At 33.8% G+C, this 14,944-nt stretch overlaps 1 protein-coding gene across 1 annotated transcript; it reads right to left on the reverse strand.

The window, feature by feature from the left end:
- Positions 1–525: 525 nt before the first annotated feature.
- LOC129269406 (rhomboid-related protein 3-like) lies at positions 526–12,060 on the reverse strand. Its single transcript, XM_054906903.2, has 7 exons — positions 11,900–12,060; positions 10,563–10,814; positions 8,009–8,181; positions 6,928–7,040; positions 6,128–6,228; positions 4,371–4,425; positions 526–3,266 (listed from the first exon to the last, which is right to left on the reverse strand). Exons 1-7 carry the CDS (start codon positions 12,032–12,034, stop codon positions 3,025–3,027), a joined length of 1,071 nt encoding a protein of 356 aa, XP_054762878.1. The 5' UTR covers positions 12,035–12,060; the 3' UTR covers positions 526–3,024.
- Between the last annotated feature and the right edge of the window lie 2,884 nt (positions 12,061–14,944).

Below are 14,944 nucleotides of genomic sequence, written 5' to 3' on the forward strand. Positions count from 1 at the left end.
CACTCAGGTAGGATGTTCAGTAATACTTGATTAACCTTATGTCCAAGTTTCATGAAGTAGGTCCATATACTTTCTAAGTTATGATGTCATTTCAGAAACTTAACCTTAGGTTAAGATTTGATGTTGATGCCGCCGCTGTCGGAAAAGCGGCGCCTATAGTCTCGCTCTGCTATGCAGGTGAGACAAAAATAGCCAAAGTCCAAGCAGATTCTTGCCTCAAACTCAATTTCTTTGATTTAAATTTGGTGACAGCAACTGATACGTATGAATAGGCTAATATCAGTTGATATCAATGAAGTTTGACCTTATGACCTCTGACTTTTCCATCCCGACATATTCCTTCCAAAAAAAATATATCATAAGCTTTCAAACAATTCAAGCATTTAAGCATTACTAAGTAGTATTTGAAATAACCCTACAGACTTTACTAGATTGAAACTACCGAAGACTTTAAAAAAATACAAATATTACACAAAAATTGTTCATCCACCCAGATTGATAAAGCGAATAGGAACAACATTTCTTCATAATGCCATCCATAAATGTATATTTTTTTTTCAAAAGTACTCTCTTTTCATCACTAAAACTAGTTTTCATGAACACATTTGTCATGAATCACAGCAATATATACATGCAGCCATTGAAATTTACAAGCCTTTCTGTTTCAGTATTAAATTATGCCAATATACATTATATTACACAAACAGTACATTGTATCCCCAAGGCCCATACACTAGTAATTGAAGTTGCCAATTTAGTATAATAAAAAAAAAAAAAAAACTGATTAACAGCAATTATAAATTATGTATCCCTTGACTGTTTCTTTGTACACTGGAACCTTATCGGCCAAGGCATAACAAGGATTATTGAAGACATCACATTCTTAGAAAGTTATCTAGACCTCTAGTGAAACTTCACTGAACCAGCTTTTATATCTGAAATTGGCAGCAGCAGTATTTCTTGTTGTCATTTGTTATTTTTCTTTTCAAAGATTATGTACCTAAAATACACAGAAATTGATGAAGAATTATGTTTTGACATAGGTTGTAATTATGCAGGAAGGGACAAGAATTTTGACATTTCCATCACATTTCCATCTTAAAGATGAAAATGACCATGAGGCTGATAAAATATCAGGGGGTAGTTTTTTTATAACTATCAATGTTACTAGGCCAAAGTGTGTCCACTTGTCCATGATAGCTGAGTAGTCATATAAAAGACTGACTGCGTAGACCAGCCTTGGTTGTCCAAGTCCGGACATGTAGAAAAGCACAAGTATTTACTTTATCGCATTCAGCACAGGAGATGAATACATCTTTAATTTTTGAAGAAACTAGTTGGCAGTTATCATTGAATGCCCAAGATTACTTTCAAACACAAGCATTGAGAACTTTGACATAGTTCAGAAATATAGCACTGTGTTTTTGTTCAGCAAAGTACATTTAGAACTCACAGGTAAATTGAGAGTTTTTGCTCAGCAAGACCGTAATGTACTGTCACATGAAAAAAGGAAGAACCAGAATTACAGGCTATATCATTTCAAATTTCAATCTCGATTCACAGCAGACAAAATAAGCAAATGAGTAATAAACAGATGGAATAAGCTTCCCCAGTCTGCCATTGATGCTCCCACAATCCTCAATTTCAATAAAGAACTGCCAATGGGTCCTATGGGACCTCCTTAACCCTGCCACACCATACTTTCAACTGTATATGTATATACCTCGATCGGATGGAAAGGTGTGGCTTTCAAGGTAACTTCAAGGTAACTTGAAAGTATCCTCCCTGCATCTAAAATGAAAATACTGATCTTGTTTTTTAATTGAGACAAAGGATTCTTAGATACATCCATTGTCATTTCACAATGGATTATTATTCTCTTGAATCATATGTACGTTGCCACCTTCCTATTCACATGTCAAAAGGGAAATCTTACCATTTTATGTGGATACTTTGCACCTCTACTCTAATTGTTTTTGTCTGTTTAGACATTCCAGGATTGGGCAAAATATGGCGAGCAGGATTCCCGGTAGATGCTGCATATAACTCATGATATTGTTAAGGTGAATAAGCACAACACTTTTACTCTCAAAAAAAGGCGAAGCATCGGAGATAGATTGGCTTCAAGTGACCAATCCCAAAGCTAGTACAGTGGTTTCCATTTGTGCTGTCCCATCATATAGCCTAACAAACTTGGAAAAAGAATGGAAGCTTTAACATAACACCTCTGTCCAAATTGGTTTCAACTCCTCATACGAGCCTTGGGGTTACAATAAATAAATATACAGGCATACAGCACATATATCAAATATAAATGTGTAAATCAATAAATTAATGAATAAATAGACTCTTCATCACAGATGAGAGTAAACATGTGTCTCCAACTATGACCAGCAAAAATCACTTTCAAGATGCTCTTGTGCTTTTTTTTTTATTGTCCAGAACCCTGTGCTTGATAGTGAATGAAAAATACTTTTTTTCCCAATAGTTCATAATTTGGTAGAAATCCTTTGGATGAGAGATTCATTATACAAAACAGAAACAGGTCTATTTCTTTGAACCTTGTTCACCTTAAGTTAAACAGTATTTGGTCCTTCAACAAAATGTTCATAACAAACTTCTTCTGTGCACTTTTTTTTTCATCACAATAGCAACTTTGTGGTACCAGGGTATCTTATTGAAACTTTTCAAGCAAAATATTCAGTCAGATGCAAGATAATCCACACACCACTAAACAAAGCATTCTGTGAGACTAGATACTGAACTAGTACTTTGGTCTTGCATGAATGAAGTCATTCTTGACACAAACACTTATATTTTTTGGTCACAAGAGTGTACTGAAATCTCTACCTTCTACATCTCAAATCAATACTTGCAACTAAAAGAAGAGACAGCATGATGACCAGACAAGCCTTGCATCTAGTCTGAAGACGTCTGCAGAAATCCTCCCCGGAGAAGCACAGAGACAACTAGACGTTAGTGTTTTTGGTCCTTAATTTCCTAATCATCGTTGTTATCCCTTAGCTATACTGCTGGACCAGGCTTGTAAAAAATGTTCCAAAATACGACAAAGAGAATGAAGAGGATATAGACTACCATAGCCAGCCACATACCGAGTCGTTCATGCAAGCGCTGTTCATAGTTTTTAAGAATAAATAGGCCTATTGTAAGACCAATCGTGATCCCCATGAGATGCGCAAGGAAAGAAGCAGCTGTTCGTAAACCAGAGTATCTACGATAAACAGCAAGGCCGAAGTCAGCGCTTACTGCGGAGAAGAGAAAGATAAAAATGACAAAACCTTAATATCCCATATAGTGTAATTGTCATTCTGATTTTCATCCTGAAAATGACATCTGTTTTATGCCACTATGTATCAATTCAGACATTTACAAATGTCGTAAATTGTCAACCCTGTAACTAAATAGGAACTTGTGCCTTAATTTTGTTAGCTCACTTTGCTTTGATGACAAAATCTTTAGTACTATTCTAAAGATATTGTGGCCAAATCCTGAATCTCTGCCATCAAAACAATCGATGACATCAAACAAGTAGAACATCTTATATATGCCAAAGGAATATCCCAAGAAATACGTACAGATAAATCCATCCCCCTATATTCGGGACCTTCCAAAATGACTTGTTTCTGCATTGTGCTTGATATGAAATCTTGTAATAATGTTCTCTTATCACTGTGGCTTGGATAGTTCATAAAGTAAAAATTGACCAAAATGAGGGCCAGCTGTACAAAAAGGTGTACTTTTTTACAGAATTTACCCAAAGTTAATCCAATGGAGCAATAGAAACAAATTATTCTAAGTTGGGAATTCTTTCATACTGATACACTGATAGCATATAAATGTTTCTGGATTACAAAGTCTCCATTCACATATCCTCTAGGGATAGGTGAATGGTGACTTCACTCTTTTTGTGTCACATTTTTCTGATTCAGCCCAATGCAGTTTAACCACAAAGTCTCATGGCAAAATGTAGGTTTAATATATAGAAATTAATCATAATTATAATCCCCATTTTCACAGGACCAAGGAGTGTATGGGAAAAGATGTTACAGGGTGAATATATTTTTTTTTGCAGTACTTGAATTGCATCCCTTTTTTCCCAAATAGATAATGAGGCTACCTGTCAAATACTTCACAAACATAAGGTTTTAAATTGCTTTCCTGCATTAAACATGAATATCATCTAATAGTCTTTTGAAGAAGGCTGTTACATGATCTTGACATTATGTTCATGATATGCTCATCAAACATTTAGTTAAAGTTTGCCATTTGTTTATGAAGAAGCATATAAATCAAATTTGAATCGTTAAAAGCAATAATTAGATAATTAGTAAAAGATCCCACTCACTTACCACATACTATAACAACTGCTATTCTTTGAGGACTCAATTTTGAATCTGAAAAATGCTGAAAATACAAAAAAATGGTGATAAAAGAATTATTGAAGATAAATGTCAGTTGAGTTGCAGCAACGATTTCAAAATGACTTTATACAAAATCAAATAAAAAAAAAATCAATTTCTTTTTCCCCCACAGTAGGGTGTTTTATTCAATAAAGCTTCAGTTTGCATTTGCTTTCACAGTCAATATGGCTCCAGTTTACATTTGTTTTCACAGTCAATGTCAGCTACTGAGTGTTTAACAGTGATACAACGATAACTGATAATATACAATCTTGTTATGAAATAAATCATTTACAGTACCAAAAACAAAAACATAATAATAATTTATTTAGAGAACCAGAGATAAAGATGCAAAACTGTATCTAGCAAACCGATTCAAAATCTTTTCGACATTAGTCGAAAAAGATGAATGAAATTTGACCAACATTTTTCAAAAGATACTTGCTTCATATTTTCACATATAATAGCTTTTTCGTACAAAACAATAATTCTTTACCTTGTTGAGGACTTTCTGTGGCATGAGACGAATTCCAGCCAATTCAATTTTACACATCATCCATTTTATCAAAATAATAAGTGTATTTAAAGGGGAATCCAACCCAAATAAAAACTTGTTTTTATAAGGAAAAGAAAAATCAGACAAGTTGATAGGTGAAAGTTTGAACAATATTGGACAAACAACAAGAAAGTTATGAATTTTTAAAAGTTGTAAATATTGGTAATCACTATACCCATGGGGACTTCAAATTGGCCGCATATGGGATGTCATAGTGATGTAAGGCAAGGACTACTCTTCCACGTACTCCAATACATATCATGGCTAAAACGTCATTTTTCCCAAAAGTTTTATTTCAAATTATATTTTTCTTTCATGAGGACATAAAACAATATACTACCAGAGTTATATTTAGATTACTGCCCCAGGGGAATGGGTACTTAGGAGAAAACCACAAATCCCTGATAATTAAATACATGGCCTATGAGAAAGTTGTCCTTGCCCCTTGTCATAATTTACTTACCCAGTTGCCTATTTGAAATCTACATAGTATTAGTGATCTCAATTTCAAAGCAGCTATAACTTTCTTATTGCTTGTCCGATTTCTTTCAAACTTTCACCATTCCTTTTAATTTATTTTTCTCCTTTCCAAAACAACATTTTATGGCCAAGGCTGGATTCCCCTTTAAGGCTCTATTATACTTAATGGGAGTAATTCCAAAAATAACATTTTCCAGTTAATTTTAATACTAAATTGCATCTTTCAAACAATCTCTTTTCAAAGTATTCCCATACTTTCCTAACTAAGTGACATTCAAAGAACAAATGGTCAATAGTTTCAACATGGGAAGTACAGAAAGAACAAGTACTACTTGATTTTAGCTTGGATTTTGCACAAATACAAATTTGTTGGAATAATACATTTAATTAAGCAGTATTGAAACCACCTGATTGAAACATCTTGCATTACTTGAAACGGTATAGAATTAAAACAACGCCATTTCTCTAGTGAAACTTGTTTTCTGATTTTCTTAAGCCCCACTCTTGAAGACTTGAGCTACATTTTGATACCATTTGTTAAACCACAGTTTCAAACCCAATATGTTTAAACATTTGCCAAATGTAACAGCAGTTAAAATCACTTAAATTGTGTTTCCGGCTATTGGACCTTCATATACAACACTGTAATGATAGAAAAAATCCAACTTACAAGGGCTACATTGGCAAGGTGAGCTGATAAGAGGGCATAGGAACCAGCCGATGCCCCCATAAGGAAACTTCTTCTGTCAAATACTGATGTACCCATCGAACCTGCAAGGGAAACAAATCAAAACTGAAAAAAATTCAACTGCATATTTTTAGCTGTTTACTGCCCTCTGTTGGCATAACATATCTTGCAACTTCCTGGGATATTTGTTGAAATAATGAATTTTGGAATTTAATTGGAGAATCAAAAACATAGTAAAAGAAAGGGACTTTATCCCACCGCTGCCATCAGTTTAGAAAACAAACAATGTACTTTTTCCACGTCTCAAATTAATCTTATTTGAGTACGATCCTATCCATAAGTTTGGGTAATTCATTTAGCCTTTTTCACTCACTATTCTGGCTTTGGGCAGAGGCTGATCTAGGATTTTCCAAAAGGGGGGGGGGGATTTTATACAGAACGATTTTGACATAAAAAAAAGATCTTCACTATCACTATCATTCTGTTCCAGGAAAAATTTTGACAAGCAATTAAAAACTAGCCTCTCTTGCCTTTGCATAACATATTCCACAAAAAAAAAATGTTTGTGCCTCTCTAAAAAAGGGGGGGGGGAGGGCCCAATGTGCCCCTACCTGAATATGCCATTGGCTGGGGGTTAGTACAAGAGAAATGGAAAGCTATAGAACATTGCTATAAAGAAAGTATGATGCATTGTGAAATATGAAATAAACATATCTATATTACTTGGTCACCTATCAACAACAAACACTGGGAAAAATATAAGAGAAAAGTTGTAATCTTACCAGCGGCTATGCTTATGAGGTAGAGGGTTCCGATTCTCCTGGTCCCATGGACCATTTCTAAGGGTACTCCCAATAACATTTGGACAGAAAAGTTGAAGATTATATGTTCTATGCTAAAGAAATAAACAGAAAGCAGAAGTGTAAGTAGTTATAACCTGGTTATGTTAAGATTTGTGGGTCAAACAGCGCCAATGTGTTACAATGGTTTAGTAATTGTGTTGTAAGTCATGTGATATCGATACTTGAAAGTGATCGACCTCTTGGCCATGATGATCAATAAAAACACCACGCGTAACCTTAACTCTGTCTATTTAATGCTTTTTATTACTATTATTGTCGTGGAGCAGTGCAAATAAGTTGGAAAATATTCATACATCACAACTCAATGTGAATAAATCTCTAAATAAATCAAATAGCTCTTTTCACCTACCAATTTCTATGAATTTGGTTTCTGCCAAAACTTCTGAAGAAATGCAACCTTTTAAACTAACAAGCCAATAAAAATAGTACCTTACCTACTTTACACGCTGACTAATTTTCATAAACTAAGTGCCAAAAAAGGCACCAAACTTGTTTAGCAAATTATTGCAAATTTGCAATTGGGTGATGGTCTATTTCTTGTAACAGAATTTCTAGAATAATTTTCTCTCATTAAAACAAGTCTGTGTATTATACATTTTTTTAATGTAGCTATATTCATTTATAAATGAATGAAGTAGTTCAATAAAAATGCAGAAATTAAACTGAATTGTCTAATTGTCTTCATATTATTTTGTTTAATTTCATTTCCAACAGAACAAAATAAAATGGTCGTATATAATTACAATGACATTTGCAAATGAAACTTACACAAAGAATCTAAACAGAGGTAGGTACAATCATATTTTTCTATGAGTAAAATCAAATATTACATAAAAGCAAATTATCATAATCAGTATAAAGATCTGAGAAAATTATAAGAAAGCAAATTATAATGAACATTATAAAGATCTGAGAACATTAACAGAAAATTATTTCACTAACAATTAGAAATCAGCGAAAGAAAGTTCTGAACCTGCGAAATATTCTTGCGTTTACCTACCCTCCATGTAAAAGAATATATGAAAAAAATCTCCAAAACTGTATTCTCTTGTCTGGATCAAAGACTAGCCAGCTGTTCTTTGGTAGTGGACCGGTCCAGATATCTGCTGCCCTTGTGGATGAGTTAGTGTCAGCTCGAGTTGCATTCATTGTTACTCCTATGTAAAAACCTAGCTACGGAAGGAAGGATTAGGGAGGAAAAAAGGAGAAGACTATTATTTCTGAAAGTAAAAAATGTGAAACATAATACATGTATAACATTAACATGGCCACAGGACAGTTCAGCAAGGATATACATTATCATTATCAAAAACATAATTATTTGTATTATGCCATTCCAATCTTTTTTATGCCCACTCACATTTTGCAGTGTTTTTTTACAGAAATTTTTTTTGGGACTAACAATCCCTCATTCATCTCCCATTGAATGTCAAAATGGACTCAAAAGGTTTATACTTCAAGTCTTAACAACCACGTAACCAGGTAAGTAAAAAATAATCAAAACAAGGTCATGTTGCTGAATTATTCAAGACTGTGTCTAAAAAACTTATATGGAAAACTAAGAAAATGCCACAGAAAATTCATAGGATTTCAATCATACAGGATATAAATTCGGACAAAGCCAAGGATGAATGTATAGTTTGATTTTATATTCATAAATAGCCAGCTTTATAACACTTTTATCAAGGGAAATACTTTAAATGCTCTTCATATATACATTTCCCCTTTTTACATGTTAACAGTTAGGATTCAGAGAAAATGAATGGCAAAAATAACAACTATTTAGTATTTCAAATGAAATGCTTATGATCTTTGATGATGCCATACGCTTACAGTAAGAAACAATGAATTGGCAAATAACCTAATTTAAAATTCTATCAATTTTCTTCCCATAGGGTAGCATCAGAGCAATGACACACAGGTTTTTTCCCCCTCTCCACCGTCTTTCTTTCTATCTCTCTCTCCCTCTCTCTCAATGTCTCTCAGTCAGATGAATGTAGGTGAAGAAAATTTGAATGGATATTTTACAAAAATCACAGAGAGTAGTCGACCTCAAAATGGCAATGGCTAATGATCTGAATTCAGCGAAGAACGGCTCATTAGACAAAAGATAGAAAAGCTGATGGATTGGAACCAATTGAATAGATTCTAGCCTAATTTTGATGAGATTCAGAATTAATCATTTCCCCTGATAATTCAAGCTCAGTCTGCAAGCTGATACACAACTACTTTTTATCCATTGTAAATTTTAGATTGGAATATTTGGAAATAAATTGAATTGGATAGGATAAATAGGTTTGATTTTGCATCGTAATTGGGATATATCAGGTACATATAGAGAAAGTGTATATAACAAAAGCCGAAAACAATAAATTGGTTTTCCCAAGAAATACAGACATGTCAAATTGTAGCGACATAAAGAACTAACCATACAGAGGTTTTCCTTCATTTTTTTTTATCAAGGGGAAAGTCAAGTAAAAACTGATTTTATAGGGGAAAAAACAAACAAAAATTGATAAGCGAAATTTGGATCAAAATTGGACAAACAATACGAAAGTTATGAATTTCAAACTACACAGGTGGAGGTTGAAATAAGCCACATAGGTAGGTCATGTCACTGTGATGTAGAGTAAGGTATAAAAATATACTCAAAATAACTAAAATGTCATCCTTTTTCAAAAGTTGATATTTTCGCAATAACAATGTGCTTTTTTTATAAACCATACTGATGAAAAATTACTAAGGTCACAAAGACACATGAAATCATACAGACTGAATGGGCAAGTTGTCCTTGTCACAATCTAGTCACCAAATGGCGAATTTGACAGTTACAGTCTCAGTGATCACATTTTAATAAACAGTCATTACTTTCTCTACTCTCTCACAAATATATCACAAGGTTTGGATTACCCTTGTAAAAGGCATATAGTTATCAATTAAGAAACAAGACCACTTTCTGGTGCAGAATCATTGAATTAATTGTGCATTATTGAACGTGTATCATAGATTAAACAAGATCTAATATGAAGATTACCTGATATAAGAAATTATTCACAGAATCTTAAAAATAATTTTTGTACAATAATAACTAACACAGCCCAAAAAGACTTTTTTCCAACCAAAAAAATGTAGAGCAAAATGTTTCTCTGTCACATTAAGAGTGCTACCATGTAAAACAATATCTAAGCCACATGAGTTTTCCATACTACTGCCAAACTAAAATCATGAAATAAGACAAATAAGAAACTCTTCAAGGCACTCACAATTTTTCAGTAATTTAGTTTTTTCTGTGCACAATATACTATTAGACAGATTACTGCAACATAGATTATGAATAGCTTTCCTTTAATCATTCAAATGAATAGACATAATCTCCTAATGACTCCTCTGAGAAATAAATATGTATAATGAAATATGATGTCCATAATGATCCTATTGATCAATGTACCATCATATCTTGGGGAAAAATGTTGTGGATGAAATTGCCATTTTGGGGATAATACTCCCGAAAATGGTAGAGCTAGATCTAGTTTTTTTTTCAGAGCATTTATCACCTCAATCCACGTGACCAAGAAGATTAGGATAGGCGGAAGACACCAGGAAAAGTTGCATCGAAAGTAATTGCGGTCGGTCTCGTTGGTGAGGATCTCGTCTGCAACCATCTTGAGAAATCGCTGTTGATAGGTCAGGGTGCGGTAGTCCTCTTTCTTGAAACCAACCTTGCTACCATCGATGCAATCGCTCTCACATTCTTCGTAGCGTGACCGGACGGCAATGGAGAAACTGAGTGATCTCTTATCACTCATCTGAAAAATAATGGTGTTGATAAAAAAAGGAAAGATGAATCAATAGCAAGTAACGAACATCAACTACAAATTAAAATTATAATGAAAAGGGAGATATTCATATCTCAGAAGAATGGAATATGCTCCAATTCCAATAATGGCTAGGCTCATTATGGGGCTGTTTAGCTGAAGGTTAAGTGTGATTTAAAATCAATTTCTTATTTGCAATAGATATTGAAGACATTATTACACTGCACAGATGACAAGGATGCTCAAAAACTAAGTATTTATCAATGAAAATTGCAAATTGGCACTCAAGCGTTATTTAGTTCACCCTTTTTATTAAACAAACCCTGGTCTATTATGGATATGACATTCGGTTCTATTATAATTTACTTGATCTCATGACCACTTGGGCTTACGGTCTTACCTGATGATCAGAAGCATGTATCACTACTTTGTCTACTTATATGTACCTTACATTTTTCTCATTACTACTTTTTATCTTGAATATATATATATATATTTTTTTATAAAAGCGTAATATTTATTTTTGGCCTATATTATGTATCATAATCCCTGCAATTGTCAATGTATTTTTCTTCATGCAATATTTTACCAATATTTCCAGTGCATCGGTTGGTTGGGCGGAGGGACCATCAGGTTACAGCACTTGATTAAGTTTGCTCTCTTCTTCCCTGGCCACCAACTGATGCACTGCGCAAACTGCTATCAAATATTGCACGTACCTGTATAATTTTATGTAATGATTGATATTGCTTTGTAATCTTGAATATGTTTGAAGTGCCAAATAAATCATAAATAAATGAATAACTCAAATTTATCAGACAGAAGCTGGAAAGGAATCAATCTCTTGAAATGCTTTTGCACTGTAAAAGGGGGTAAAAGGCTGTCGGGATAAAACTAGGGTACCCTTGGAAGCCTACAGACGTTAAATTAAGTGATATGCGCAATATAAGAACAGAATTATCATCACCATCAAGTGCTTGGATGGCATGTAATGATCGTAACACATTTTAAAAGTTTTAATAATATTCTAAATATCTTTGATATCATTGAATCTTTACAAAATATAAAGTTCTCACAATATTAACAAACTCCTGATAGCTGATGACACCACCAGTGTTCTCTTCTATGGTTGTTTCCAAGACTTCTCTCTTGTGCGGATCTAGATCCTCCCGAAGCCCATACTTGTAAAGGATTACCTGGAAAGCTTCCATGCTGATCACACCATTCCCATCCACATCAAACTGCAGAGCAAAATAATAAATGAGACAAAATACCCATAGTTAAAGATAAATTCCAGTTTTGGTAACGATCTAAAAATGACTTTTTACAGAATCTAATATAATGACCACCTAAGTGTCTGTTTGTATGAATAAAAAATATGTGCCAAAGGATTCTGGAAGAAATTGTGTAATTGCTGAGAAATAAGCAAAATAAGCGCGGATTCGGTCACTTCCGTCGGGTCTTTATTTTAGCAATAATAATACACTGTCCCACGTGTGCCTATCTGTGTTGGTGATCTTCAGTGTGAACATTTTTCAGCGTAGATTTCAAGATTTCACAAAGTTCAGTTTATGTAACTGTACCAGATCTAGATCCTCGATGATATACTGACAATTAAGCCTTGTTTTACAGACTTTCTCATGAAATCAGTGTTTACTGCAAATACTGGAATTTCTCTTTAAAGGTAAATTAAGTTCATTTAGACCAAGTAAGTTGTGACATGATTTGTAAACCAATTAACATCAATTATTCAAAACCACAGATGATGAAGATCCCCAACACATCACCACCATCCTAACGTTAGGATGCATCTAATAATCACAAATTCCATTCATGAAGTACAAACAAAAGGATGTACTTCTGTGATCACTATTCATACAGGTAAATACATTTTTATTGATTTTTTCTAAAAGCCATAAGTTACGCATGACAACCTACACGCACAACTGGTGATATGTTCTTGAACTAGACGAGATAAGTGAAGTTTTCCTTGGTGTCTCATCAAAATGGGAGTAACTTTCCTAACATAATCATTTTTTTTCATACATAATAAATGTTGCACAAAGATGCGTGTTTACAAAGATCATATCATTTAAGGTTAAGCTGATGGGAATCAAAATGATTGAGAATAAGTAAGCACATTTCCAGTTATTTAAGAGCTTATCAAAGACCAAACCTAGTGTAAATTTCTTTGAAGAGAAGTGAAAATATTCATGAATAAAATGGTATATCAGAACTTGATCTAATCATTTGTGTAAGACAGTTTTAGAAAAGAAATAGTATAACTGTTTGTCAAATGTTAGATACCATGCTTAATTTTCTTGTTTATTTTAAATGACAAATTGGAAATGTTGTACTGACATGCCAGTTGATTTCCCCAGGTATCATTATTGATCAATATATATAAGTTTCAATTGGATATCAATTTAAATTAAGGCATTCCACATATGATTCATGGAAGAAGAGGCAAGTAGAAACTCATTAATTGGTATGCATAAGATTTTGGCTTTAATTCATGCAATGCAATTTAGTGGTACATAGGAAAAACATGTGCTTTTACATTCCTTATACACGATACAAAAAACCCGACAAATGTGTTTATAATGCTGTATGTGCTCATAATTCATGCTAGGCAGGCCTCAAATAACCATTCTGAATAATAGATGTACCCTGGGCAAACCCACCAAGAATATCAAATATGTTTATCTTCCCTGGTTCGCATGGTTCTGTAATAGGAGCTAAGTTTTACACGGGATCGCAAATGACATCACGGCACCGGGCGTGACGTCGTTCTGTGTCTCAGTAGGCAGAGCGGAAGTCTAAATTTAGACTTTCTTGCCAACCTCTGACGTTCAGAATCTATACGTGGCTCCAAAGAAAGACCACTCCCCGAACGAGCGACCGATCGGCACCGCAAAGTGAATTGGGATTTCGCAACTCTCTGTGACATCACAAAGATCTGTTAAACAAGCAAACGCAAAGAGATGGCCAATTTGGCGACAATGTCCTTACAAACTCATTACCGTCCTTCTCCTCTGCCCTTTTAAGCTCATAAAAAATTCAGTTCTGTGCGTATTTGAAGTGTTCCAAAACAGTCATTATACAATGTAACACCTTATTCTATCTTTACCTCACTTGATGCCATCATTTGACAAGAAATCGTCACTTATTCACAACGGATGTGTTGCTGACCTTTCTTTGAAATGGAAATGGATAACACTGATGACGCCATAAGGTGGCTATCCATTCATAACATTTTCATAGGGAATGAAGGATAGAACAATTCTTCTCAAAATCATGATACTGAAATTTCCTACTGATGATTTAGTTTTTTGTTTTACTTTAATTTTCCTCAAAAGTATTTACTGTATAAATGTTATTTATGAATACCAAGCCCCCCCCCCCCCCGATAAAAAGACAGGTTGTGCACAATAAGTGGTACATAAATGTACAAGTTATAAGCTCCAGTACAAGCTGGCATAGTCAAAATGCTGATTCACCAAGTGCAAATCTGTCAAAATCTTTCACAGAACTCCAATTTCTATTACCGCGAACAAGCTTTAGAAATCTTTGTACCAGAAGAATGGAAGAAAGGCAAGCCAAAACAGTTTCTCAATTATTTTTTTTTTCAAATCACACTGGCTACATATTAAATATAAAAATATTGATTTACTTTCATATGATCAATTATTATCATTATTGGACATAGTTTTGTAGAAATAGACTTCTTTGGCACAATCTTATAACAAAACTGTCATATTCTATCAAACTATTGATTAGACTTTTGAACAAAATTTTGGCTAAGGCTAACATTATCAGTAATTTTTATAAAGTCTTTTGTTACTATGAAACAGTTTCATAAACACCCCCAGCCAATTACTGTTAGGATGTTATGTTACAAGGTAGTCCAATTCTATTCATTAAACCTACTGGTTCTAGAAAGACCAAATGATTACATATCTGATATAAACAAAATTTAGCTTAATTCTCTTTCTGGGCAAAGCCTATTGGTTAATGGGGTTGGATTGAAGCTTATCTTTCAGTTTCGTAAATCTAACATTCATTCTCAAACTTTGATTGCCTATTTTTTTCATGGACAATAACATAAATTTCTGGATAAA

Source organism: Lytechinus pictus, chromosome 10 (genome assembly GCF_037042905.1).
Source record: "Lytechinus pictus isolate F3 Inbred chromosome 10, Lp3.0, whole genome shotgun sequence".
NCBI classification, from domain to species: Eukaryota; Metazoa; Echinodermata; class Echinoidea; order Temnopleuroida; family Toxopneustidae; genus Lytechinus; species Lytechinus pictus.

What these genes read in the sequence shown, in the direction of transcription:
- LOC129269406 (XM_054906903.2), bottom strand. Translation starts at nt 12,034, where the DNA reads ATGGAAGCTTTCCAGGTAATCCTTTACAAGTATGGGCTTCGGGAGGAT. An exon ending in ATCAGGAGTTTGTTAATATT is followed by an intron (nt 10,815 to 11,899) that starts GTGAGAACTTTA and finishes ATTATTTTTCAG; the next exon opens with ATGAGTGATAAGAGATCACT. An exon ending in TCTTGGTCACGTGGATTGAG is followed by an intron (nt 8,182 to 10,562) that starts GTGATAAATGCT and finishes TTCCTTCCGTAG; the next exon opens with CTAGGTTTTTACATAGGAGT.